The 26,205-nt window shown below is 44.4% G+C and overlaps 1 protein-coding gene across 4 annotated transcripts in view; it reads left to right on the forward strand.

Moving 5' to 3' along the window:
* The window catches only part of LOC141056197 (C-type lectin domain family 2 member A-like), a 166,708-nt gene that overhangs the window by 11,233 nt on the left and 129,270 nt on the right, over window positions 1-26,205 (forward strand). For all 4 annotated transcript variants that reach the window (XM_073552905.1, XM_073552903.1, XM_073552904.1 and 1 more), the window contains one exon: window positions 16,359-16,430. In XM_073552905.1, the coding sequence (XP_073409006.1) occupies window positions 16,359-16,430 (72 nt within the window). The remainder of the gene's footprint in view (window positions 1-16,358; window positions 16,431-26,205) is intronic.

A 26,205-nucleotide genomic window follows, 5' to 3' on the forward strand; every position in this document is an offset into this window, starting at 1 on the left:
GTGCAATAACCAGTGACTGTGAAAAAAGCAAAATATTCCCGTAATAACAGTCTAAACGATCACCTACACTCACATCTTCTTAAAATTACTGCTTCACTGATCCAGTAGTATAAAAAACACAACAGAAAAAAATATTAAAACGGCAAAAAGAACTATCCGCTGCGCTCCCAGGCAACATGTTTCAGACCTGCATGATTATTTGAGACCAGAAAAAAAACACAGGAATGGCAAGTTGATACAGAGTGCAAGAGTGCCCGCACTGAGAAAAGATAAAATCTAACCAATAAAAATAATACCATAGACACTTAAAAAGTCAGGAACTGCCCAGAAAAATCATAAAATAATAAAAAAATATATATATATTTTTATTGATTAGATTTTGTCTTGTCAGTGCGGGCACTCTTGCACTCTGTATCAACTTGCCATTCACTTTAATAAAGGCCTTTGTTTTATAATATCCCATCCTTTTTTGTTCCTTTTATCTCATTATATTTCACATGTCCTGTGTTTTTCTTTTGGTCTCAATTCCAAATGGTTTCCCATTCAAATCTCTGGACGTAGACGCCTACACTGTTTTAAGTATGTCCTGGATGTCGCATTACTTATGTCACCGCTCAGCAGTGTATCCAGATGTAGCAGAATTGGGGTTCGTTATGGGACATATGGGTTACAAGAGGACAGGTGAGGAATACTTTTATTGTTTATTTTGATCTTAATAAATGGGTAAAAGAAATTTGTTGGGGAAGTGCTTTGTTCAGTTTGCTTTTGCATTTGCTTTTTTTCTGTCTGTAGTAATGGGGATGTCTTACAGATGCCTATCCATTATTAACCTCTGGGCTTGATGTCAGCTGACATTACAAAACTGACATCAACCCCAAAATATTACCCCACTAGACAATGCACCAGGACAAGTGGGAAGAGTCGAGGCTAAGTTCCAGAATTGGTGCATTGAATAGATGTTTTTAGTCTGGGTGGGGGCCAATATCCTTTGCTTATACTCAGCCTATTAATATCAGCCCGCAGCCATCTGTTTAGCCTTTGATGGTTATTAAATACAGGGGGGACCCCCACATCTTTTTTCAATTTTTTTTTTAACATACTGCGCCAGCCAATCACAGCCATGCCAATACTTCAACAACCCTTCAACAAGCTTTGTTCGGGCTGCCGAAACTGAACAGTAACACGGACTTCAGAGAGAAGTCCACATTCCGGGTCATTGCATGGACGCTAGGTGTCTGGTACGGACCTCAAACTTTACCGTTAGAGTTCACCCATCATTAACAATGCCCAACTGTCTCTTCTATCCAAAGGTTTAAATTTTGCACTCTAATTTGTATAATACTATTTGTGATGTGAATAGGTTCACCAGGTCTTTGTCAGTAAAAAATCATTTTTTTCATGAAGATTCTCCAATTCTCATTCATGTTTCTCTGCTGGTGAGCAGACTCGATTGTGTGATCAAAGCATCAGCATCAATTTATTTGTTTTGGAACTGGAATCCAAACATAATAATACCACTATTAGCCAATCTGAACATTTTATCAGAACAAAAATCTCATTTCTATCCTATTAACTCCAGGTCAAATACCATAGACAGATTCCAGGAATTAGTACAGCAAGACCCCGTAGTTACATAGATCAACTAATCGCAATAATATGAGTAATGCGCCACCAGAGGAGAGGAAAACTATTCTTTTAATAGAAAATTACGGTACCAGGACATGACAATTCGTTCTGTAGACAGGGGGATCTGCTGTTATTCCAGGTTATTCTAAATACTTCACTATATATCAAATTAAATAAATCGATATTAACCCCTTCACCCCCAAGGGTGGTTTGCACGTTCATGACCGGGCCAATTTTTACAATTCTGACCACTGTCTCTTTATGAGGTAATAACTCTGGAACGCTTCCATGGATCCCGGTGATTCTGACATTGTTTTCTCGTGTCATATTGTACTTCATGTTAGTGGTAAAATTTCAAACAACTTGCGTTTATTTGTGGAAAAAAAATGGAAATTTGATGAAAATTTTGCAATATTCCAACTTTGAATTTTTATGCCCTTAAATCACAGAGATACGGCACACAAAAAACTTGATAAGTAACATTTCCCACATGTTTACGTTACATCAGCACAATTTTGGAACCAAAATTTTTTTTTGTTAGAAAGTTATAAGGGTTAAAAATTGACCAGAAATTTCTCATTTTTGCAACACCATTTTATTTTTACGGACCACATCACATTTGAAGCCACTTTGAGGGGTCTATATGATAGAAAATACCCAAAAGTGACACCATTCCAAAAACTGCACCCCTCAAGGTGCTCAAAACCACATTCAAGAAGTTTATTAACCCTTTAGGCTATGTGTACACTTTGCAGATTCACCTGTGTTTTTTTCCGCGCGGAACCGCAGGTAAAGTGACCTGCAGTTTGGTCTGCGGTTTTGCCTTGCGGTTTCACACCTCTACTATGTTAAAGGTGTGAAACCACCCAAACAATTGACATGCTGCGGTTTGTAAACCGCGCGGAAAAAAAACGCACCGTCAGCACATCGTTTTTGAAAACCCATAGGGTTTCATTGTACTGTACTTGGTCTGCCGAACTGCTGCATTTCCACAGGGCCAAAACCGCTGCGGAAACGCAGCAGAATCCGCACCATGTGCACATAGCCTTAAGTGCGCTACAGGAGTTTTTTGAATATTTAAAAAAAAAAAAAAAATGAACATCTAACTTTTTTTCACAAAAAATATTTCAGGTTCAATTTTTTTTATTTTACCAAGGGTAACAGGAGAAATTGGACAGCAAAAGTTATTGTGCAATTTGTCCTGAGTACGCAGATACCTGATATGTGGGGGGAACCACTGTTTCGGCGCATGAGAGCTCAGAAGGGAAGGAGCACCGTTTGACTTTTTCAATGCAAAATTGGCTGGAATTCAGATCGGACGCCATGTCACGTTTGGAGAGCCCCTGATGTACCTAAACAGTGGAAACCCCCCCAAGTGCCCCCATTTTGGAAACTAGACCCCCCCAAGGAACTTATCTAGATATGTGGTGAGAACTTTGAACCCACAAGGGCTTCACAGAAGTTTATAACGTACAGCGGTACAATTATAAAATCATATTTTTTCCCACAAAAATTATCTTTTCACCCCTAATTTTTATTTTCCCAAGGGTAACAGGACCCTAAAAGTTATTGTGTAATTTGTCCTGAGTACGCTGATACCCCACATGTGGGGGTAAACCACTATTTGGGCGCATGGCAGAGCTCGGAAGCAGCGCCATTTGACGTTTTTGGCTGGAATTGAGATCGGACACCATGTCACGATTGGAAAACCCCTGATGTACCAAAACAGTGGAAACCCCCCACAAGTGACCCCATTTTGGAAACTAGACCCCCCAAGGAACTTATCTAGATATGTGGTGAGCACTTTGAACCCCCCAGTGCTTCACAGAAGTTTATAACGCCCGGGCGTGAAAATAAAAAATTCGTATTTTTTCCACAAACATTATCTTTTAGTCACCAATTTTTTTTATTTTCCCAAGGGTAACAGGAGAAATTGGACCCCAAAAGTTGTTGTCCAATTTGTCCTGAGTACGCTGATACCCCATATGTGGGAGAAAACTACTGTATGAGCACACGTCGGGGCTTGGAAGGGAAGGAGCACCATTTGACTTTTTCAACTCAGAATTGGCTGGAATTGAGATCAGACGCCATGTTGCATTTGGAGAGCCCCTGATGTGCCCAAACAGTGCAGACCCCCCAATTCTAACTCCAACCCGAACACCAACACACCCCTAACCCTAATCCTAGCCCTAACCCTAGCCCTAACCCTAGCCCTACCCTAATGGGAAAATGGAAGTAAATACATTTTTTTTATTTTATTATTTTTCCCTAACTAAGGGGGTGATAACGGGGGGTTTGATTTACTATTTATGGCGGTTTTTATGTTTGGCAGCTGTCGCACGCTAAAAGACGCTTTTTATTGTAAAAATAGTTTTTGCATCACCATATATTGAGAGCTATAATTTTTCTGTATTTTGACCCACAGAGTCATGTGAGGTCTTATTTTTTGCGGGACAAGTTGACGTTTTTATTGGTACCATTTTCAGGCACGTGACTTTTTTTGATCGCTTTTTATTCCGATTTTTGGGACGCAGAATGAACAAAAACCAGCGTTTCATGAATTTCTTTTGGGGGGGTGCGTTTACACCGTTCTGCGTGCGGTAAAATTGATAAAGCGGTTTTATTCTTCGGGTCAGTACGTTTACAGCGATACCTCATTTAGGTTTTTTTTATGTTTTGTCGGTTTTATGCAATGAAAACTATTTTATATATTTTTGCATCGCTTTATTCTGCGAGCTACAACTTTTTTATTTTTTCGCTGATGAGCCGCCATACAGCATCGTTTTTTGCGGGACAAGATGACGTTTTCAGCGGTACCATGGATATTTATATGCGTCTTTTTGATCGCGCGTTATTGCACTTTTTGTTTGGCGGTATGATAATAAGTTATTATTTTTTGCTTCTTTTTTTATTTTTTTTAAGGGGTTCGCTAAAGGGGTTAACTAATGGGAAAGTTATGGACGCGGCGATACCTAATATGTGTACTTTTATGGTTTTTCTTTTTATTTCCAAAAAATGGATTTATTGGGGGAATGTTTTTTTTTTTCTAATTTATTTGGCGATTTTTTTAAAATTATTTTAACACTTTTTTTTAACTTTATTACATAGTCCCAGGTGGGACATCACTGTCCTGTGACAGATCGCTGATCTGTCACATCACAGGCACTGCTGCAGACTTCCTCATGCCTGCGCTTTGCAGGCACTGAGGAAGTCAGCTCCCTGCAGGCCTCCGAAGGCCCCCGTCGCCATATTGGATTTGGGGGCCTGCAGGGAAGGAGCCCCCCGCAGCAGCGCTGCACATTGCGCTGCCGTGGGGGGCTCAGGGAAGCACGGAGGGAGCCCCCTCCCTGCCGATGCTTCCCTTTAACCCCCGGTACACCGCGATCATGTTTGATCGCGGTGTGCAAGGGGTTAACGTGTCGGGGCGGTCCGTGACCGCCCCTGACACATTGTGCTGTGTGTCAGCTGTGATAATCAGCTGACACCCGGCCGCGATCAGCGGCGCTCACCACGTGGGCGCCGCTGATCGCGCTAGACGTACTATTCCGTCCATGGGCATAGGGGCCCGGGTCCCATGGACGGGATAGTACGTCTGATGTCAGAAAGGGGTTAAATGATTGTGTTACATATAGAAAGTTACCTATGGATCCCACATGTGCTTTTCAGGACAAACTGAAAACTCTTTAACCCCTTTCCTACATTAGACGTACTATTCTGTCCATGTGACCTGGGACCTAAGTCCCAAGGAAGGAATAGTACGTCTAGCGCGATCAGCTGCGCTCACGGGGGGAGCGCAGCTGATCGCGGCCGGGTGTCAGCTGATTATCACAGCTGACACCTGACATTATGTGTCATGGCCAGTCACTGATCGCCCTGACACGTTAACTGGCACACCGTGATCAAACATGATTGCGGTGTACCGGGGGGCATAGGAGAGAAGCGCGCAGGGAGGGGGCTCCCTCGGTGCATCTCTAAGACCCCCGCAGCAGCGCGATGTGCAGCGCTGCTGCGGGGGTATCCTTCCCTGTAGGTCCCCAGATCCAATATGGCGCCGGGGACCTTCGGGGGCCTGCAGGGAGCCGGCTTCCTCATGCCTGCAAAGCGCAGGCATGAGGAAGCCTTCTGTACTGCCTGTGACAGATCGCTGATCTGTCACAGAGATCTGTGATGTGACAGATCAGCGATCTGTCACATAACAGTGATGTCCCCCTTGGGACATTGTAATAAAGTTAAAAAAAAGTGTAAAAATAATTTAAATAAAATGGCTAAATTAAAAAATAGCGTAAAACAAACAAAAAAACCCACCACATTCCCTAATAAATTCGTTTTTTGAAAAAAAACAATAAAAGTACACATATTTGGTATTGCCGCGTCCGTAACGACCCGCCCTATAAAACTGTCCCACCAGTTAACCCCTTAATTGAACCCCGTAAAAAATAAATATAAAAAATGAAGCAAAAAACAATGGTTTATTATCATACCGCCGAACAAAAAGTGCAATCACGCGCGATCAAAAAGACGGATATAAATAAACATGATATCGCTGAAAACATCATCTTGTCCCGCAAAAAACAAGTCACCATACAGCATCATCAGCGAAAAAATAAAAAGTTATAGGCAGTGATGCAAAAATAATTATTTTTTATAAAAAATTGTTTTCATTGCATAAAAGCGCCAAAACATAAAAATACGATGTAAATGAGGTATCGCTGTAACCGTACTGACCCGAAGAATAAAACCGCTTTATCAATTTTACTGCATGCAGAACAGTGTAAACGCACCCCCCCAAAAGAAATTCATGAAACGCTGGTTTTTGTTCATTCTGCGGCCCAAAAATCGGAATAAACAGTGATCAAAAAATGTCACGTGCCCGAAAATAGTAACAATAAAAACGTCAACTCGTCCCGCAAAAAATAATACCTCACATGACTCAGTGGGTCAAAATATGGAAAAATTATAGCTCTTAATACGTGGTGATGCAGAAACTATTTTTACAATAAAAAGCGTCTTTTAGTGTGTGACAGCTGCCAAACATAAAAACCGCCATAAATAGTAAATCAAACCCCCCGTTATCACCCCCTTAGTTAGGGAAAAATAAAAAAATTATTTATTTCCATTTTCCCATTAGGGTTAGGGTTGGAGTTAGAATTGGGGGATTTCCGCTGTTTTGGTACATCAGGGGTTTTCCAATCGCGACATGGCGTCCGATCTCAAATCCAGCCAAAAAAGTCAAATGGCGCTGCTTCCCTTCCGAGCTCTGCCATGCACCCAAATAGTGGTTTACCCCCACATATGGGGTATCAGCGTACTCAGGACAAATTGCACAATAACTTTTGGGGTCCTCTTACTCTTGGGAAAATAAAAATTGGGGGTGAAAAGATCATTTTTGTGGAAAAAATATGATTTTTTAATTGTACGGCTGTACGTTATAAACTTCTATGAAGCCCTTGGGGGTTCAAAGTGCTCAACACATATCTAGAGAAGTTCCTTGGGGGGTCTAGTTTCCAAAATGGGGTCCACTGTTTAGGCACATCAGTTCTTCAAACTTGACATGGCGTCCGATGTGAATTCCAGCCAATTTTGCAGTGAAAAAGTCAATCGGCGCTCCTTCCCTTCCGAGCTCTGCCACGCGCCCAAACAGTGGTTCCCCCCCACATATCAGGTATTGGCGTACTCAGGACAAATTGCACAATAACTTTTGCAGTCCAATTTCTCCTGTTACCCTTGTTAAAATAAAAAAATTGAACCTGAAATAATTTTTTTTGAGAAAAAAAGTTAAATGTTTATTTTTTTTTTAAACATTTAAAAAATTCCTGTGAAGCACCTGAAGGGTTAATAAACTTCTTGAATGTGGTTTTGAGCACCTTGAGGGGTGCAGTTTTTGGAATGGTGTCACTTTTGGGTATTTTCTATCATATAGACCCCTCAAAGTGACTTCAAATGTGATGTGGTCCTAAAAATAAAATGGTGTTGTAAAAATGAGAAATCGCTGGTCAACTTTTAACCCTTATAACTTCCTAACAAAAAAAAATTTTGGTTCCAAAATTGTGCTGATGTAAAGTAAACATGTGGGAAATGTTAGTTATCAAGTTTATTGTGTGCCGTATCTCTGTGATTTAAGGGCATAAAAATTCAAAGATGGAAAATTGTGAAATTTTCAAAATTTTCGCCAAATTTCCATTTTTTTCACAAATAAACACAAGTTATATGAATGAAATTTTACCACTATCATGAAGTACAATATGTCACGAGAAAACATTGTCAGAATCAACGGGATCCATGGAAGCATTCCAGAGTTATCACCTCATAAAGGGACAGTGGTCAGAATTGTAAAAATTGGCCCGGGCGTTAATGTGCAAACCACCTTTGGTAGTAAAGGGGTTAATGAGCTTTTGTCTATCTATCTATATATATATAAAAATGAAAGTATGTATGTGTGTATCGGCCATGCCCACTCCATATAGCCCCAAACAATCACTAAGCAAGTGTGTGTATTAGCCACGCCCACTCCACGTAACCCCAACCAATCACTGAGCATCTTTCATTTCACCACAGCTGTTTAAAAGAAACTGTAAGATTCTCAGTCTTTTTTTACATGTTTTTGAAATTCAGTTTTTTCCATCGGCCATTTTACCGTCACATTTAGCGATGCACCAGCGATCCCGACCAGCGATACGACCCGGTCAGGATCGCTGGTGCATCGCTAAGTGGTCGCTAGTGAGCTGCCAAATAGGCAGATCTCACCAGCGACGTAGCAGCGGTCGGCGGTCGTTACTTACCTGTCAGACGTGACGATGATGACATCTTCCGCCTGCGTCCACACTTCGCTCGTCGGCGCCAGCGGGAAGCAGTCGACAAGAAACGGCCCAGGACGTTCTCGTGTGATCAGCGATAACCAGCGGGGGAGCGGTCGGAGGTAAGTATCAGACATTGCGATATCACTAGCAATATCGCCGCTGCGTCATAAAATCGGTGATCCTTAGGCTGTGTGCCCACGTAGCGATTTTTAAGCGTTTTTGCCGCGATTTTTGGCACGAAAACGCTGCGAAAACGTTTAAAAATCGTGTACAGAACGCCCCCCATGCATTCCTATGGCATTCCGCACATGCTGTGCTAATGCTGCGCTTTTTTCCGCGGCGGAATCGCATCGCGGAAAAAAATCGCAGCATGCTCATTCTTTTGTGTGGAATCGCAAAGAATTGCCGCGATTCCACACCCATAGGAATGCATGAGAATCGCTTACTTCCCGCATGTGGCTGTGCCCACCATACGGGAAGTTAAGCGTCTCATGTGCGGTTGGTACCCACGGTGTGGAGGAGAGGAGACTGTCCTCCAGGCCCTGGGTACCATACCCCTGTAAAAAAAAGAATAAAAAATAAAAAAATCGGGGTATATTTACCTTCCGGCGTCCCGCGCTGCATTCCCGGCCTCAGCGTTCCCAGTAATGCCTTGCGCAAGGTCCTGTAATGACGTGGTCTCGCGAGATCGCTATAGCAACGCAAGACTACGTCATCACAGGTCTCGCAAGGCATTATTGGGAACGCTGAGGCCCGGGATGGCAGCGCGGGACGCCGGAAGGTAAATATACCCCGATTTTTTTTTTAGCATTTTAACATTCTATCTTTTACTATTGATGCCGCATAGGCGGCCTCAATAGTAAAAACCTGGTCACACTTGTCAAACACTATGTTTGACGAGTGTGACCAACCTGTCAATCACTTTCCAAGCGATGCTTCAAATCGCTTGGAAAGTGCTTGAATATCGCACGCGAAAATCGCGATCATAATCGCGGTGAAATCGCGCGGAAAAAGCCGCGTGATTTCTGGGAAGGAGTCCGGTTTTTAGTGAGCGTTTTAAAACGCTACGTGGGCACATAGCCTTAAGCGATATCGCTAGCGATCTCGTTTAGTGTGTCGGGGCCTTAAGCCAAAAGGGTTCACACAGTTTGCAGATACAGAGGCAGGAGACACAGCAAGCCAGAGTAAACATTAAGCACAGCAGAACTTCCACAACAGGTTCATTGTCTCTGTTACTTCACTTGCAACTGTGGATTTATCAGGCAGCAGGTTTCCAGTGTCCACAAGTGTTCAAAAGTTCCTCAGCAGGAAATGGCTGGAGTACCAAGTCCAAGACTTTCAGGAGCCAGGTCACAGGCTAACTGCAGACTTGATTCTGAAGCACTGATTGCTCAGCTGAGGCTGCTTAAGAGGCAAGAGGGAGAGAATCAGGGTGGGAACATGAAAGCTAGAAACTCCATATTAACTGAGGGCAAGATAGCTGCAGCAGGACAGAAAGCAAAATGGCCGACGTAAAAAAACTGAATTTCAAAAACATGTCAAAAAAGAACCTTACAGAAACTGAGCTGTGATTGGTTGCTATGAGCAACAGTTTTCCTTGTAGACAGTTGTGGTAACTGAGGCCTATTATTCTTATCATTTCTATGGTGTTATCTTCCTTCTGTAAAGCTGGAAATAACACAATTTATTACTGTGATGACACAGACCACCCTCTGCCACAGACTCCAGGGGGAGCCCAGAAACCGGAACTTCTCTTTGTCTGGCATGAAGCATCTCATTAACTTAAACCTTCAAACACAGATTAAAAAAAGAAACACAAGACAAATTTCTCCAACCCAGGTATCATTTTAATCAGTGTAACAGTGCCAACCTGACAATGTTGGCTCTGACGGGATGATGTGGGATATAAGGGGTAGTAGTCCGGTGGCTCTGGCTGACGGGATGATGTGGGATATTAGGAGTAGTAGTCCGGTAGCTCTGGCTGACGGGATGATGTGGGATATTAGGGGTAGTAGTCTGGTGGCTCTGGCTGATGGGATGATGTGGGATATTAGGGGTAGTTGTCTGGTGGCTCTGGCTGATGCAATGATGTGGGATATTAGGGGTAGTTGTCTGGTGGCTCTGGCTGACGGAATGATGTGAGATATTAGGGCTAGTAGTCCAGTGGCTCTGGCTGACGGGATGATGTGGGATATTAGGGGTAGTTGTCCGTTGGCTCTGACAGGATGATATGGGATATTAGGGGTAGTAGTCCGGTGGCTCTGGCTGACGGGATGATGTGGGATATTAGGAGTAGTAGTCCGGTAGCTCTGGCTGACGGGATGATGTGGGATATTAGGGGTAGTAGTCCGGTGGCTCTGGCTGATGGGATGATGTGGGATATTAGGAGTAGTAGTCCGGTGGCTCTGGCTGACGGGATAATGTGGGATATTAGTGGTAGTAGTCCGGTGGCTCTGGCTGATGGGATGATGTGGGTTATTAGGGGTAGTTGTCTGGTGGCTCTGGCTGACTGGAGGATGATGTGGGATATTAGGAGTAGTAGTCCGGTGGCTCTGGCTGACGGAATGATGTGGGATATTAAGGGTAGTAGTGCGGTGGCTCTGGCTGATGGGATGATGTGGGATATTAGGGGTAGTTGTCTGGTGGCTCTGGCTGACTGGAGGATGATGTGGGATATTAGGAGTAGTAGTCCGGTGGCTCTGGCTGACGGGATGATGTGGGATATTAGTGGTAGTAGTCCGGTGGCTCTGGCTGACGGGATGATGTGGGATATTAGTGGTAGTAGTCCGGTGGCTCTGGCTGATGGGATGATGTGGGTTATTAGGGGTAGTTGTCTGGTGGCTCTGGCTGACTGGAGGATGATGTGGGATATTAGGGGTAGTAGTCCGGTGGCTCTGGCTGACGGAATGATGTGGGATATTAGTGGTAGTCCGGTGGCTCTGGCTGATGGGATGATGTGGGATATTAGTGGTAGTCCGGTGGCTCTGGCTGATGGGATGATGTGGGATATTAGGGGTAGTAATCCGGTGGCTCTGGCTGACGGGATGATGTGGGAGATTAGTGGTAGTGCGATGGCTCTGGCTGATGGGATGATGTGAGATATTAGGGGTAGTAGTGCGGTGGCTCTGGCTGATGGGAGGATGTGGGATATTAGGGGTAGTAGTGCGATGGCTCTGGCTGATGGGATGATGTGGGATATTATAGTGAATGTGGAGTGGGCGGGGCTATACACTCAGCTTTATATTTATAGATATAATCATTATAATTTGTTATAACTTACCGTAGTTAGTTACTATGCCTGGGCAGCGCCGGGCTCTTCAGCTAATTTGAATATATTTTTGTTTATAATCCTGTTGTACCGATTTTTCATTCTATCCTTAATCTTTGTAAGGACTGATTCCTGTCACCCATGAGACCTATTGTGACTGAAATTGGTTTGTTAAATGAAAATTTCTGCCAGTGTGTGGACGACTCTCTCCTCCAATCTTTGATACCCCATTGTCCTGGATTTCTACAGAATAGTAAACAAGTTTTAAAAATAATGGCGTAAATCCCATGGAAAACAGAATATTCTTGGCTAAGTTGTGATATTGAATCTTTACATTCCTGCATACCACACCACATGGGTCTTAACCCCCTCACGTCTTGTCATCGGCCGTGTCCCTGCTTTTTTTGATGTGGACTCCGGCGCTGAGCCCATATGACATCTGATCCGATCAGCTGTCGTGTGCCTCTTAACAGCCACTGGTGGATCCGAGATCAACCCACGGTTGTTATTAAGGTGAATGCTGCAGTCTATTACTGACAGCGGTATTTAAAACGCGCCAGCTGGAAGTGCATTACATGTCCAGCCCATCGTCGCCCTGCAATGACATGAGGGGCACCGATGACAGCAGCCAGGGATCTGCAGAAGACCTCTGTGTCTGTCATTGTGATTTTCACATGAACACCGGCCCATAGCCAATGTTCATATGAGATTGTGATTTTTGTTGAAGCCCTGCTATGTATAGCGCAATTGATCAGATAATCGCAGCTTCAAGTCTCCAAAGGGGACTATTGACGCAAGCAGACATTCCCCAATTACATATTGCGCAAGCGGTGTCAGTGCCTGTACCAGACCCCCCTCCTCCCGTCAATACCCGTGCTGCCCGCCCGCACATAATGATGGCGGTGGAAGCGTTTGCTGACACTCCCTACTCCACTAACGGGTAGAGGAGAGGCTCCGACTGTCAGCACTAGCAATGATAAAGCAGGAAGGAGCATCAGCTGACTCTTCCACTTCCATCATTCTGCATCGGAGTCTAAAGTCTCAGTGCTGCGGGCACAATATTTTCATTATCGTGAGCCGGGAAGTGCCTTATACTATGTGGAGTATTATGAGGGGCACATTATATTATATGGAAGGTTATGAGGGGCCATTATAATATTTGGAGGGCTATGTGGGGGGTCATTATACTGTATCCAAGCTATTATACAGTGTGAAGGTTTGTGTGGAGTCCATCATACTGTTTGAAGGGCTAGTACGAGCCATTACACAGAGTGGAAAGGTGTGGGGGCCATTATACTATATGTAGGCCCATTATACTGCATGGAGGGCTGTGTGGGGGTCACAGTTCAGGATCATACTGTGTTGCGGTCACCATACTTTGCCTTGGCAGACGAGATGGAGTACAGCAGGGTCATCATACTGTGTGTGTGGAGGGTACGTTGGAGGAATTCACCAAGGGGTATAATACTGCGTTTGGGGGGCACTTTTGTTGGCATCATACTTTATGTGGGCAATGAAAGAGGAATCTAGGACATCTTCAGGAGGAAAATTACTATGTAAAGGCTGGAAAGTTGTGAGATCTGCTCTTCTGTAACCCCGACAATTATTACATTTTTTTTTTTTTTTTTTTTTTGGGGGGGGGCAATCTGAACTTCTGCTATGTGGTCCCATGCTTGCTATGTATGCCCCTGGGTACAGGATGTGGGTTGGGGTCGTGCTTCAAGGAATGGAGATGGCCAGTGTGGTGAGCACACCATAAACCCAGTGACTCGCATATTGAGCACTTATGGGCTAGCGGGAAATACCGGTGACCCCCGCTAGGGCCGGTGTAACGATCAGGGGTATTTATAGAGACTACAACGAGGACAGACCTAGTACTGAGAGTGACGCCCATGAAGTTGAAACATAAAGGCATTAACAGTCATTTAATTGCTTGATAACTAGTGCGAAAAAGAGACAGTAAGCCACATTACTTTTTAATCCTCCCTACAATAGAAACCAACCACACAGACTCCTGTTTCTAAAAGGGCACCCACCCAGACTAAATTCATCCTCATAAATAAAGATAATAACCCCCTTTCTCACAATCATGTGTCTCCGTCACTTAGTACCTTGGGGGGTCTAATACAGTGCCTTGCGAAAGTATTCGGCCCCCTGGACTTTTCAACCTTTTCCCACATATCATGCTTCAAACATAAAGATACCAAATGTAAATTTTTGGTGAAGAATCAACAACAAGCGGGACACAATTGTGAAGTTGAATGAAATGTATTGGTTATTTTATTTTTTTTGTGGAAACTCAAAAACTGAAAAGTGGGGCGTGCAATATTATTTGGCCCCTTTACTTTCAGTGCAGCAAACTCACTCCAGAAGTTCATTGTGGATCTCTGAATGATCTAATGTGGTCCTAAATGACTAATGATGATAAATATAATCCACCTGTGTGTAATCAAGTCTCCGTATAAATGCACCTGCTCTGTGATAGTCTCAGGGTTCTGTTTGATGCACAGAGAGCATCATGAAGATCAAGGAATACAACAGGCAGGTCCGTGATACTGTTGTGGAGAAGTTTAAAGCTGGACTTGGATACAAAATGATTTCCAAAACTTTAAACATCCCAAGGAGCACTGTGCAAGTGATCATATTGAAATGGAAGGAGTATCCTACCACTGCAAATCTACCAAGACCCGGCCGTCCCTCTAAACTTTCATCTCAAACAAGGAGAAGACTGATCAGAGATGCAGCCAAGAGGCCCATGATCACTCTGGATGAACTGCAGAGATCTACAGCTGAGGTGGGACAGTCTGTCCATAGGACAACAATCAGTCGTACACTGCACAAATCTGGCCTTTATGGAAGAGTGGCAAGAAAAAAGCCATTTCTCAAAGATATCCATAAAAAGTGTCATTTAAAGTTTGCAACAAGCCACCTGGGAGACACACCAAACATGTGGAAGAAGGTGCTCTGGTCAAACCAAAATCGAACTTTTTGGCAACAATGCCAAACGATATGTTTGGCGTAAAGGCAACACCGCTCATCACCCTGAACACACCATCCCCACTGTCAAACATGGTGGTGGCAGCATCATGGTTTTGGCCTGCTTTTCTTCAGCAGGTACAGGGAAGATGGTTAAAATTGATGGGAAGATGGATGGAGCCAAATACAGGACCATTCTTGAAGAAAACCTGTTGGAGTCTGCAAAAGACCTGAGACTGGGACGGAGATTTGTCTTCCAACAAGACAATGATCCCAAACATAAAGCTAACTCTACAATGGAATGGTTCACAAATAAACGTATCCAAGTGTTAGAATGGCCAAGTCAAAGTCCAGACCTGAATCTGTGGAAAGAGCTGAAAACTGCTGTTCACAAACGATCTCCATCCAACCTCACTGAGCTCGAGCTGTTTGCCAAGGAAGAATGGGCAAGAATTTCAGTCTCTCGATGTACAAAACTGATAGAGACATACCCCAAGCTACTTGCAGCTGTAGTCGCAGCAAAAGGTGGCGCAACAAAGTATTAAGTTAAAGGGGCCGAATAATATTGCACGCCCCACTTTTCAGTTTTTGAATTTCCACAAAAATTTAAATTAACCAATAAATTTCGTTCAACTTCACAATTGTGTCCCACTTGTTGTTGATTCTTTACCAAAAATTTACATTTGGTATCTTTATGCTTGAAGCAAAATATGTGGGAAAAGGTTGAAAAGTTCCAGAGTGCCGAATACTTTCGCAAGGCAATGTACTTATGCTGCAGTTCAGAGAATAGACAAAAGAAGTAATATGGTTGCAGTACCAAGAATGACCACTAGATGCTGGAGCAGAAGACAAAAATGTGATCTAGAGCAGTGGTCCCCAACATTTCTGACCTTGAGAGCCACATCCAGCTCCCACCCCCTTCAAAGTACCATCAACCAACGCCCCCATTACAGCTATAATGATAACCAAAGCTTTTCCACAGAAATCACTCCAAAGCAGTACACTCAGATCCAGGGGTTCCCACAATCCCCCCATTCAGTATTCTCTCATCAAGGACTCCCATCACACTGTCACAGCCAGCTTTGAGCACCTCCTCTAACAGGTAGTACCATCCTCCAGCGTACCATACCGAAAACATCTCTAAACCCCTAAGACCAGTATATGTGCATCCATATCTGCACTTCTGTGCAGGGCTACTCACAAAATTCACCATTTTGAGATGTGCTCCTCATACCTGTTTGCTAGACCTGGAGCTAATGCACCAAGCTGGTAGATAGTCGCGAGCCACAATTCCTGGGACCACGAGCCACATGTGGCTCCTGAGCTACAGGTTGGGGACCCCTGATCTAGGGAATTAAGAAAAGATTGCACAATATCTTCCGGCTCAGCATTTCTCCCACCTGAGACACTTTGAAATCTTTTACTTGTAGGCGAGACAAGTATTATCCTGCAGGGCCAGGAGCAGCCGGCGGCATCATCACCCAATGTCTCCAAAGTGTAAAGATCGGCCATCATTAGTGATAGGAGAGAGAAGTTCTCTGCACACAGCACACGGCCCCTGACATGTCGCCTCCTCAGTGACGTCTGGAGATTCTGCTCCGCAGTTGTCGGGGTGTTACATTGGGTCATTGTGTTCTCTTCTCTTATTGATCCACAAGTGACAATCGGTCTCCACATTGTGTCTCCTGCAGAGCGTCACCGGACTGTTGGTTTGATATCAGTGATAATCGTATTGATAGCGGCTCTCATCATTGTCGGGACTCGTAAGTATCAATATTTTATAACCTAAAGCTAAAATAATGTGACTATTTGGGGTCTTCACTTTACCATTTAAAGAGACTTTTTACATGATGGAGAAACCTAATTGGGGGGAATCAAAGCAAAATGTGCAGAAAATCTGTCCGAAATTGTGTAAAAAATATTGGTGTCCTTGCTGTGAACAAGATCTATTCTGTATTGTAGACATTTTTGCTCCAAACTAAACCATTTACAAAAGTGAGTAAAAATAGTCTGTGTAACTAGCGCTGTACATTACACATTTATTAGAGTTGAGCGATACCATCCGATACTTCAAAGTATCGTATCGGATGGTATCGGCCGATCTTTAAAAAAAGTATCGGTATCGCCGATTCCGATACCGGAAGTCCCATTCAAGTCTATGGGACTTCCGGTATCGGAATAAGAAAAACCCTTTCCTGCCCTTGTACAGCCTCTCTGGGGTCTGTACGGGCCTTTCGGGGGGCTGTGCCGGCCTGCCAGGGGGTCTGTGCAGGCTCCGGTGGTCTGTGCCGGCCTGCCGGTGGTCTGTGCAGGCTCCGGGGGGCTGTGCCGGCCTGCCGGGGGGCTGTGCCGGCCTGCCGGGGGGCTGTGCCGGCCTGCCAGGGGGTCTGTGCAGGCTCCGGTGGTCTGTGCCGGCCTGCCGGTGGTCTGTGCAGGCTCCGGGGGGCTGTGCCGGCCTGCCGGGGGGCTGTGCCGGCCTGCCGGGGGGCTGTGCCGGCCTGCCGGTGGTCTGTGCAGGCTCCGGGGGTCTGTGCAGGCATCGTCCGATGGGACTACAAGTCCCATCTGGCGATGCCTGCTACCATGACAGTGATTGACACATTAGCCAATGATGGGACAGTAGTAGTCCCATCATCCGGCTAATGTGTTAAATGTAAAAAAAAAAAAAAAAAAAAAAATTACATGCTACATTCATACTACATACTACATACATGCTACATTCATACTACATACTACATACATGCTACATTCATACTACATGCAACATACATACTACATATATACTACATGCATGCTACATATATACTACATGCATGCTACATACATACTACATGATACATACTACATATATACTACATGCATGCTACATACATACTACATATATACTACATGCATGCTACATACATACTACATGCTACATGCATGCTACATACATACTACATGCTACATGCATGCTACATACATACTACATACATGCTACATATATACTACATACATACTACATATATACTACATGCATGCTACATATATACTACATGCATGCTACATATATACTACATGCATGCTACATACATACTACATATATACTACATGCATGCTACATATATACTACATGCATGCTACATACATACTACATATATACTACATGCATGCTACATACATACTACATGCTACATGCATGCTACATATATACTACATACATGCTACATATATACTACATACATACTACATATATACTACATGCATGCTACATACATACTACATATATACTACATGCATGCTACATACATACTACATGCTACATGCATGCTACATACATACTACATACATGCTACATATATACTACATACATACTACATATATACTACATACATACCACATACATACTACATGCATGCTACATATATACTACATGCATGCTACATACATACTACATATATACTACATGCATGCTACATACATACTACATGCTACATGCATGCTACATACATACTACATGCTACATACATACCACATATATACTACATACATACAATACATTCATACAATACATACATAGACATACAGTACATATAACATAGAGTAACATACTTACCAATACTTGTCACATTGTTCCCCGAAGCCATTGTCGTCTACGGAATAAATATTAACATAACAAACCACAAAAATACTCACCCACGATCCGAAGCAGTCCACGAGTGTGTCCCACGACGATCTTGGGTAGAGAACTGCAGCATCAGCTGATGCTGCCGTTCTCTACGGGCTGCAGGAATCCAATGACGGAAGGTAGGTATCCTTCCGCACTGTATTCCTCCGCCACTTAAAAAAAAAAAAAGTCCCTAGTCTCACTTTATGCCATTGCTGTGTGGGAATTTCCCACACAGCAATGGCATAAAGTGAGACTAGGGACTTTTTTTTTTTTAAGTGGCGGAGGAATACAGTGCGGAAGGATACCTACCTTCCGTCATTGGATTCCTGCAGCCCGTAGAGAACGGCAGCATCATCTGATGCTGCAGTTCTCTACCCAAGATCGTCGTGGGACACACTCGTGGACTGCTTCGGATCGTGGGTGAGTATTTTTGTGGTTTGTTATGTTAATATTTATTCCGGAAAGACAATGGCTTCGGGGAACAATGTGACAAGTATTGGTAAGTATGTTACTCTATGTTATATGTACTGTATGTCTATGTATGTATTGTATGAATGTATTGTATGTATGTAGTATATATGTGGTATGTATGTAGCATGTAGTATGTATGTAGTATGTATGTAGCATGCATGTAGCATGTAGTATGTATGTAGCATGCATGTAGTATATATGTAGTATGTATGTAGCATGCATGTAGTATATATGTAGCATGTATGTAGTATGTATGTGGTATGTATGTAGCATGTAGTATATATGTAGCATGCATGTAGTATATATGTAGTATGTATGTAGTATGTATGTAGCATGTATGTAGTATATATGTAGTATGTATGTAGTATATATGTAGCATGTATGTAGTATATATGTAGTATGTATGTAGTATATATGTAGCATGCATGTAGTATATATGTAGTATGTATGTAGTATATATGTAGCATGCATGTAGTATATATGTAGTATGTATGTAGTATATATGTAGCATGTATGTAGTATGTATGTAGCATGCATGTAGCATGTAGTATGTATGTAGCATGCATGTAGTATATATGTAGTATGTATGTAGCATGCATGTAGTATATATGTAGCATGCATGTAGTATGTATGTGGTATGTATGTAGCATGTAGTATATATGTAGCATGCATGTAGTATGTATGTAGTATGTATGTAGTATGTATGTAGCATGCAGTATGTATGTAGTATGTATGTAGTATATATGTAGTATGTATGTAGCATGCATGTAGTATGTATGTAGTATGTATGTAGTATGTATGTAGTATATATGTAGTATGTATGTAGCATGTAGTATGTATGTAGTATTTTTTTTTTTTTTTTTTTTTTTTTTAACATTTAACACATTAGCCGGATGATGGGACTACTACTGTCCCATCATTGGCTAATGTGTCAATCACTGTCATGGTAGCAGGCATCGCCCGATGGGACTTGTAGTCCCATCGGACGATGCTTGCACAGACCCCCGGACTTCAGCACAGCCCCCCGGCAGGCCGGCACAGCCCCCCGGCAGGCCGGTACAGACCCCCACAGGGTGCACAGCCCCCCGGCAGGCCGGCACAGCCCCCCGGCAGGCCGGCAGAGACCCCGGGCAGTCCACACAGCCCCCCGGCAGGCCGGCACAGCCCCCCGGCAGGCCGGCAGAGACCCCCGGAAGGCCCGAAATGACGGCGCATCATGATGCGCACACACCGCGCATCATGATGACGTCAGGCCGTCAATCAACTGAACTTCCGATTCCGATGCCGAATTCCGATATTGAAAAAATATCGGAAGTCGGTATCGGAATTCCGATACAGCAAGTATCGGCCGATACCCGATACTTGCGGTATCGGAATGCTCAACACTACTGATCAGTGCCGATATTCTGCCTCTAATCTTGGTGCAACGTGACCCGACTAAGAGGGGAAGTGAAAAAGAAAGTGTCGCACATGTCCAGCAGGGGTCTAATTACTGATTGAAGGGCCCAAGATTTCACCTCTCCCCAAACTATTTATATGCCCGTGTAGCTATTGCAGAAACAAGTCCAGCGAAACCTTTACACGGCCGGACCCTTCCTCCATTACTGAGAAATCAGGCTTTGAATTTATATGCAAATGAGTGAAGAGCTATGGTAGACCTGAAGCCTCTGTCACCCCATCTCTATTCCCCGCCCAGTGCTGCCTCCTCCTTCTTTGACTGACGTCTCTTTTGCCTGAAGTAAAGCCCCCGTCACACATAGTGATCTCGCTAGCGAGATCGCTGCTGAGTCACAAGTTTTGTGACGCAACAGCAATCTCACCAGCGAGATCGCTGTGTGTGACACTTACCAGTGACCGGCCCCCCTGCCGGTATCGCTGATCGTCCTGGAATGGCCAGGACATTTTTTTGATCGCTGGTCTCCCGCTGGCCAGAACGCATCGCTGCGTGTGACAGGCGGGAGACCAGCGATCAGCGAGCTGCCGCTGGCAACTAAGGCAAACATCGGGCTTCTAAATGGCGCACGCCGCTTGGAAACCTGATGTGTACCTTGGTTACCAGCTCCCTGCACCAGCGCGCTGGTAACTAAGGTAGACAGTGGGTAACTAAGCGACGTGCATCGCTAGTTACCCACGTGTCGCTGGTGCTGATCGCTGGTGAAGCTGCCTGTTTGGCAGCTCACCAGCGATCATGTAGCGACACACCAGCGATGCTGACAAGGTAATATCGTTGTCGGGTTCACTGGTGCGTCGCTATGTGTGACGGGGCCCTAACACAGCTTAGAGACTGTCAGTGACACAGGAGTAGGTATTGCTGGGCGAGGAATAGAGCTGGGGTGACGGAGGCTTCAGATCTACAAATAGTTCTTCAGTTTCACTTACATATGAATTCAAACCCTGATTCCTCAGTAATGGAGGAGCGGACCGGCGGCCATGGAAAGGATTTGCTGGACTTGAGTTTGATAGATGTTCATGCGCATATACAGTGGGGAAAAAAAGTATTTAGTCAGTCAGCAATAGTGCAAGTTCCACCACTTAAAAAGATGAGAGGCGTCTGTAATTTACATCATAGGTAGACCTCAACTATGGGAGACAAACTGAGAAAAAAAAATCCAGAAAATCACATTGTCTGTTTTTTTTCCATTTTATTTGCATATTATGGTGGAAAATAAGTATTTGGTCAGAAACAAGCAATCAAGATTTCTGGCTCTCACAGACCTGTAACTTCTTCTTTAAGAGTCTCCTCTTTCCTCCACTCATTACCTGTAGTAATGGCACCTGTTTAAACTTGTTATCAGTATAAAAAGACACCTGTGCACACCCTCAAACAGTCTGACTCCAAACTCCACTATGGTGAAGACCAAAGAGCTGTCAAAGGACACCAGAAACAAAATTGTAGCCCTGCACCAGGCTGGGAAGACTGAATCTGCAATAGCCAACCAGCTTGGAGTGAAGAAATCAACTGTGGGAGCAATAATTAGAAAATGGAAGACATACAAGACCACTGATAATCTCCCTCGATCTGGTGCTCCACGCAAAATCCCACCCCGTGGGGTCAGAATGATCACAAGAACGGTGAGCAAAAATCCCAGAACCACGCGGGGAGGACCTAGTGAATGAACTGCAGAGAGCTGGGACCAATGTAACAAGGCCTACCATAAGTAACACACTACGCCACCATGGACTCAGATCCTGCAGTGCCAGACGTGTCCCACTGCTTAAGCCTGTACATGTCCGGGCCCGTCTGAAGTTTGCTAGAGAGCATTTGGATGATCCAGAGGAGTTTTGGGAGAATGTCCTATGGTCTGATGAAAACAAACTGGAACTGTTTGGTAGAAACACAACTTGTCGTGTTTGGAGGAAAAAGAATACTGAGTTGCATCCATCAAACACCATACCTACTGTAAAGCAGGGTGGTGGAAACATCATGCTTTGGGGCTGTTTCTCTGCAAAGGGGCCAGGACGACTGATCCGGGTACATGAAAGAATGAATGGGGCCATGTATCGTGAGATTTTGAGTGCAAACCTCCTTCCATCAGCAAGGGCATTGAAGATGAAACGTGGCTGGGTCTTTCAACATGACAATGATCCAAAGCACACCGCCAGGGCAACGAAGGAGTGGCTTCGTAAGAAGCATTTCAAGGTCCTGGAGTGGCCTAGCCAGTCTCCAGATCTCAACCCTATAGAAAACCTTTGGAGGGAGTTGAAAGTCCGTGTTGCCAAGCGAAAAGCCAAAAACATCACTGCTCTAGAGGAGATCTGCATGGAGGAATGGGCCAACATACCAACAACAGTGTGTGGCAACCTTGTGAAGACTTACAGAAAACGTTTGACCTCTGTCATTGCCAACAAAGGATATATCACAAAGTATTGAGATGAAATTTTGTTTCTGACCAAATACTTATTTTCCACCATAATATGCAAATAAAATGAAAAAAAAACAGACAATGTGATTTTCTGGATTTTTTTTTCTCAGTTTGTCTCCCATAGTTGAGGTCTACCTATGATGTAAATTACAGGCGCCTCTCATCTTTTTAAGTGGTGGAACTTGCACTATTGCTGACTGACTAAATACTTTTTTTCCCCACCGTAAATAGTTTGCGGTGAAATCCTGCTGACAGTTTCCCTTTAACTCTAAGACAATATTATTGCCTATTTCCCATCTTTATATACATTTGTCAAGCAAAATGCACCAGAAAAATTCTGAGTGAAATGTATGAAGGACGGCGCTATTCTTCAGATTAATAAATCTTATATTGTTGTGGTGCAGAAACACTACAGAAAGGTCACACCAAATTCATTAACTCCTGCTCATCTTTTTCAGTGAAAACTGACTGACATGAGGGGTTACTGATGTATATTTTTATTTGTGGCATAGTAATCCCTGTATCTCCTGACCCAAACTCATCAGTCTCATAGGGTTATATGAAGCTGTTCAATTTAGGTCTGGAATCCAGTCAGTTCTGACATTGTGATCTGTACTTGGGCTGTGAATGTCGGACAGGTGAAGCAAAACTCAGCAGGTTTTCTTCTCACAATTAGTTTATTGATATAAAATGTTATGGGGGCATTATTTTCTATTTGAAGTTCTGCAGCAGCTGAGGTGTGTAACATGAGGTTCTGCAGCAGCTGATGTGTGTAACATGAGGTTCTGCAGCAGCTGAGGTGTGTAACATGAGGTTCTGCAGCAGCTGAGGTTTGTAACATGAGGTTCTGCAGCAGATGAGGTGTGTAACATGAGGTTCTGCAGCAGATGAGGTGTGTAACATGAGGTTCTGCAGCAGCTGATGTGTGTAACATGAGGTTCTGCAGCAGCTGATGTGTGTAACATGAGGATCTGCAGCAGCTGAGGTGTGTAACATGAGGTTCTGCAGCAGCTGAGGTGTGTAACATGAGGTTCTGCAGCAGCTGAGGTGTGTAACATGAGGTTCTGCAGCAGCTGAGGTGTGTAACATGAGGTTCTGCAGTAGATGAGGTGTGTAACATGAGGTTCTGCAGCAGCTGAGGTGTGTAACATGAGGTTCTGCAGCAGCTGAGGTGTGTAACATGAGGTTCTGCAGCAGATGAGGTGTGTAACATGAGGTTCTGCAGCAGATGAGGTGTGTAACGTGAGGTTCTGCAGCAGATGCTGTGTTTAACATGAGGTTCTGCAGCAGCTGAGGTGTGTAATGACTCGCCCCCAGAGGCCGTAGTGTACTTGGTGCCGGGCGTGTTGATTTCAATGGGAGATGTCATAGTGGCAGTGACCCGGTCCGTGGCCTCAGGTGGTCAATGTAAAAGGGGTAGAGTGATGGGGATAAAGTTATTGAGATGATTCGTGACACCACCTGTGGTTTCTGGTCAGTTTGACCAGTGCTGCAGGGCTGCTTCTCTGGGACAGATGGTGTGGTGCAGCAATGATGTTCAAGCTCCCCACAGGTGGAGCTGTAGTCCAAGGGCAGTAGCAATAGGTGTTGAGGTAGATTGTGCAGTGTTAGGCACAGAGATGTAGCAGTGCTGAGTGGGTTGGTGCAGGAAGGCAATGAGACAGATGAATGCAGTTCCAGTTCTTTTACGCACATTCTTGGCACAGACAGGTGCCCGCTTCAATGCTGCGGTCTCCAGATCAGGGGCTCAGCCAACTCACAGGCAGATGGTATTAACCTTTCTAGCACTCCCTTTCGTGTGCCTGTTCTGATCGTCTCTTTTCTAGCGCTTATCTGAGGTACTTGCAGTACTGAGTCACACTCAAGTTCCTCCTACTTGTTGTTACTCAAACTCCACTCGCATGACAGGCGGCTGAAGCCTGCTTCGGGGACTCCATCCGTCATGTCCCGGCTCACACTTAGGTTGCCGCCATGTCTTCAAGTCTTTTGTGGGAATAGAGTGGTCACAGCTCCTATTCCTCTAGTTTCTGCTGCAGGAACATTAGTTTCACAAACAGCCTCGGAGACCGGACTCCGGCCATGCGCTTCAAACTTGAGGAAGGGCTATGCTCTGACCCTAGTCCTTAGTTCTCTTCCCTTACATTCCGCACTAATCTTTCTTCCTTTTGAAGAATCAGGCTTTCTATTGCTCTTTCCCGTGCCAGTAGCTCCAGGTCACTGAAGTCTGCTGCAGCACCTCCTTCACTCCATCCCTCTCTGGGGATCTTCTCTCACAGACTGACTACTTCCTAACATTCTCCCCCTCTGTTATGCAGTCTAAGCTCCACCCACCTCCCAGCACTCTTCGTGTTCCAAGCAGGGAGCCACAAAGGTTGCTCTGCTACACTACTGTGTTTGTGCTGGATGAGAGTGGTGGAGTCTGGTCAGGTGTTCCATCTTACCTGGAAAGTGGGATACCACATCTCAGGAGGAGGTGCAGTACCCCTGTGGCGACTGAACCCTCAGGGGCGCCACATTAACATGAGGTTCTGAAGCAGATGATTTGGTAACATGACGTTCTGCAGCAGCTGAGATGTGCAGAGTGTTCAGCAGAAGCAGAGACCAGTACTATAGAGCATTACTGGTCAGATGGTGGTAGAGTTTCTTTATTGATTCAGTATATGTAGTCAGAGGCGTATCTAGGCTTCCTGGCACCCGGGGCAAGAATTTGGTTCGGCGCCCCCCCCCCACACCAAGTACATTTGCGACTTGCACACTTAGCCATGTACCCACGAGCTGCTCTCCCTAATGCTCTCAATGTTCAAAAAAAAACTGAAAGCAGGATGAGAAGCTCGTTGTCAAGTATGAAAATCGCATATGAGTGAAGTGTCCGTGTGATGACTACTGGAACCTGCAGAGCTGAATCCTGACATTGCAGGCTTCTGAATTCTCACAACTAATGCACTGCACACTTTTAGGATTCTCCCTTGCCGATGTACAGTCATGTCAGCACAAGTATGTGATTTATATACTTCTGGCCACATTCCGACTAGACGTGCCCGGCCTCGCCCCGTTCATTTTCATTGAGTGAGGCCACACATGTCTAGTCAGCATGTGATCACATGTATGTAAATTACCGGCATGAGAGAATCCTGACAGCGTTCAGTGAGCACTGTGAGAATTCAGAAGTCTGCAGTCACGTAGAATGACTGCAGACTCCGTACAAACCTGGACAACCCCTTTAATGTTCCTAACAAATAAAAACATGAGAATAAGTCAGTATCACATATAACATTTACATCCAAGTACCTTATAGATGACATCTCTGGAGTCGTTCTCCTTTTCTTCTTCTTGTCCAGACCCCATGATGAGTTTTCTCATCCACAGCGGCCTCTGCAGACTTCCATCTTCTCCGGTCTTCTGCACCACTTCTCCACACGATGCCCTTAAAGATAGAAGTGTCATTATAATGCTCCTGAATAAAAATGTCTGCAATATACTGTCGCCTCACACTATTCCCCTCCCTCCTCATACTGTCTCCTCTAACATCCCACCTGTTCACCATACTGTCTCATC

This window comes from Dendrobates tinctorius, unplaced genomic scaffold, assembly GCF_039654945.1.
Source record: "Dendrobates tinctorius isolate UK_male_01 unplaced genomic scaffold, ASM3965494v1 ptg000196l, whole genome shotgun sequence".
Classification (NCBI taxonomy): Eukaryota; Metazoa; Chordata; class Amphibia; order Anura; family Dendrobatidae; genus Dendrobates; species Dendrobates tinctorius.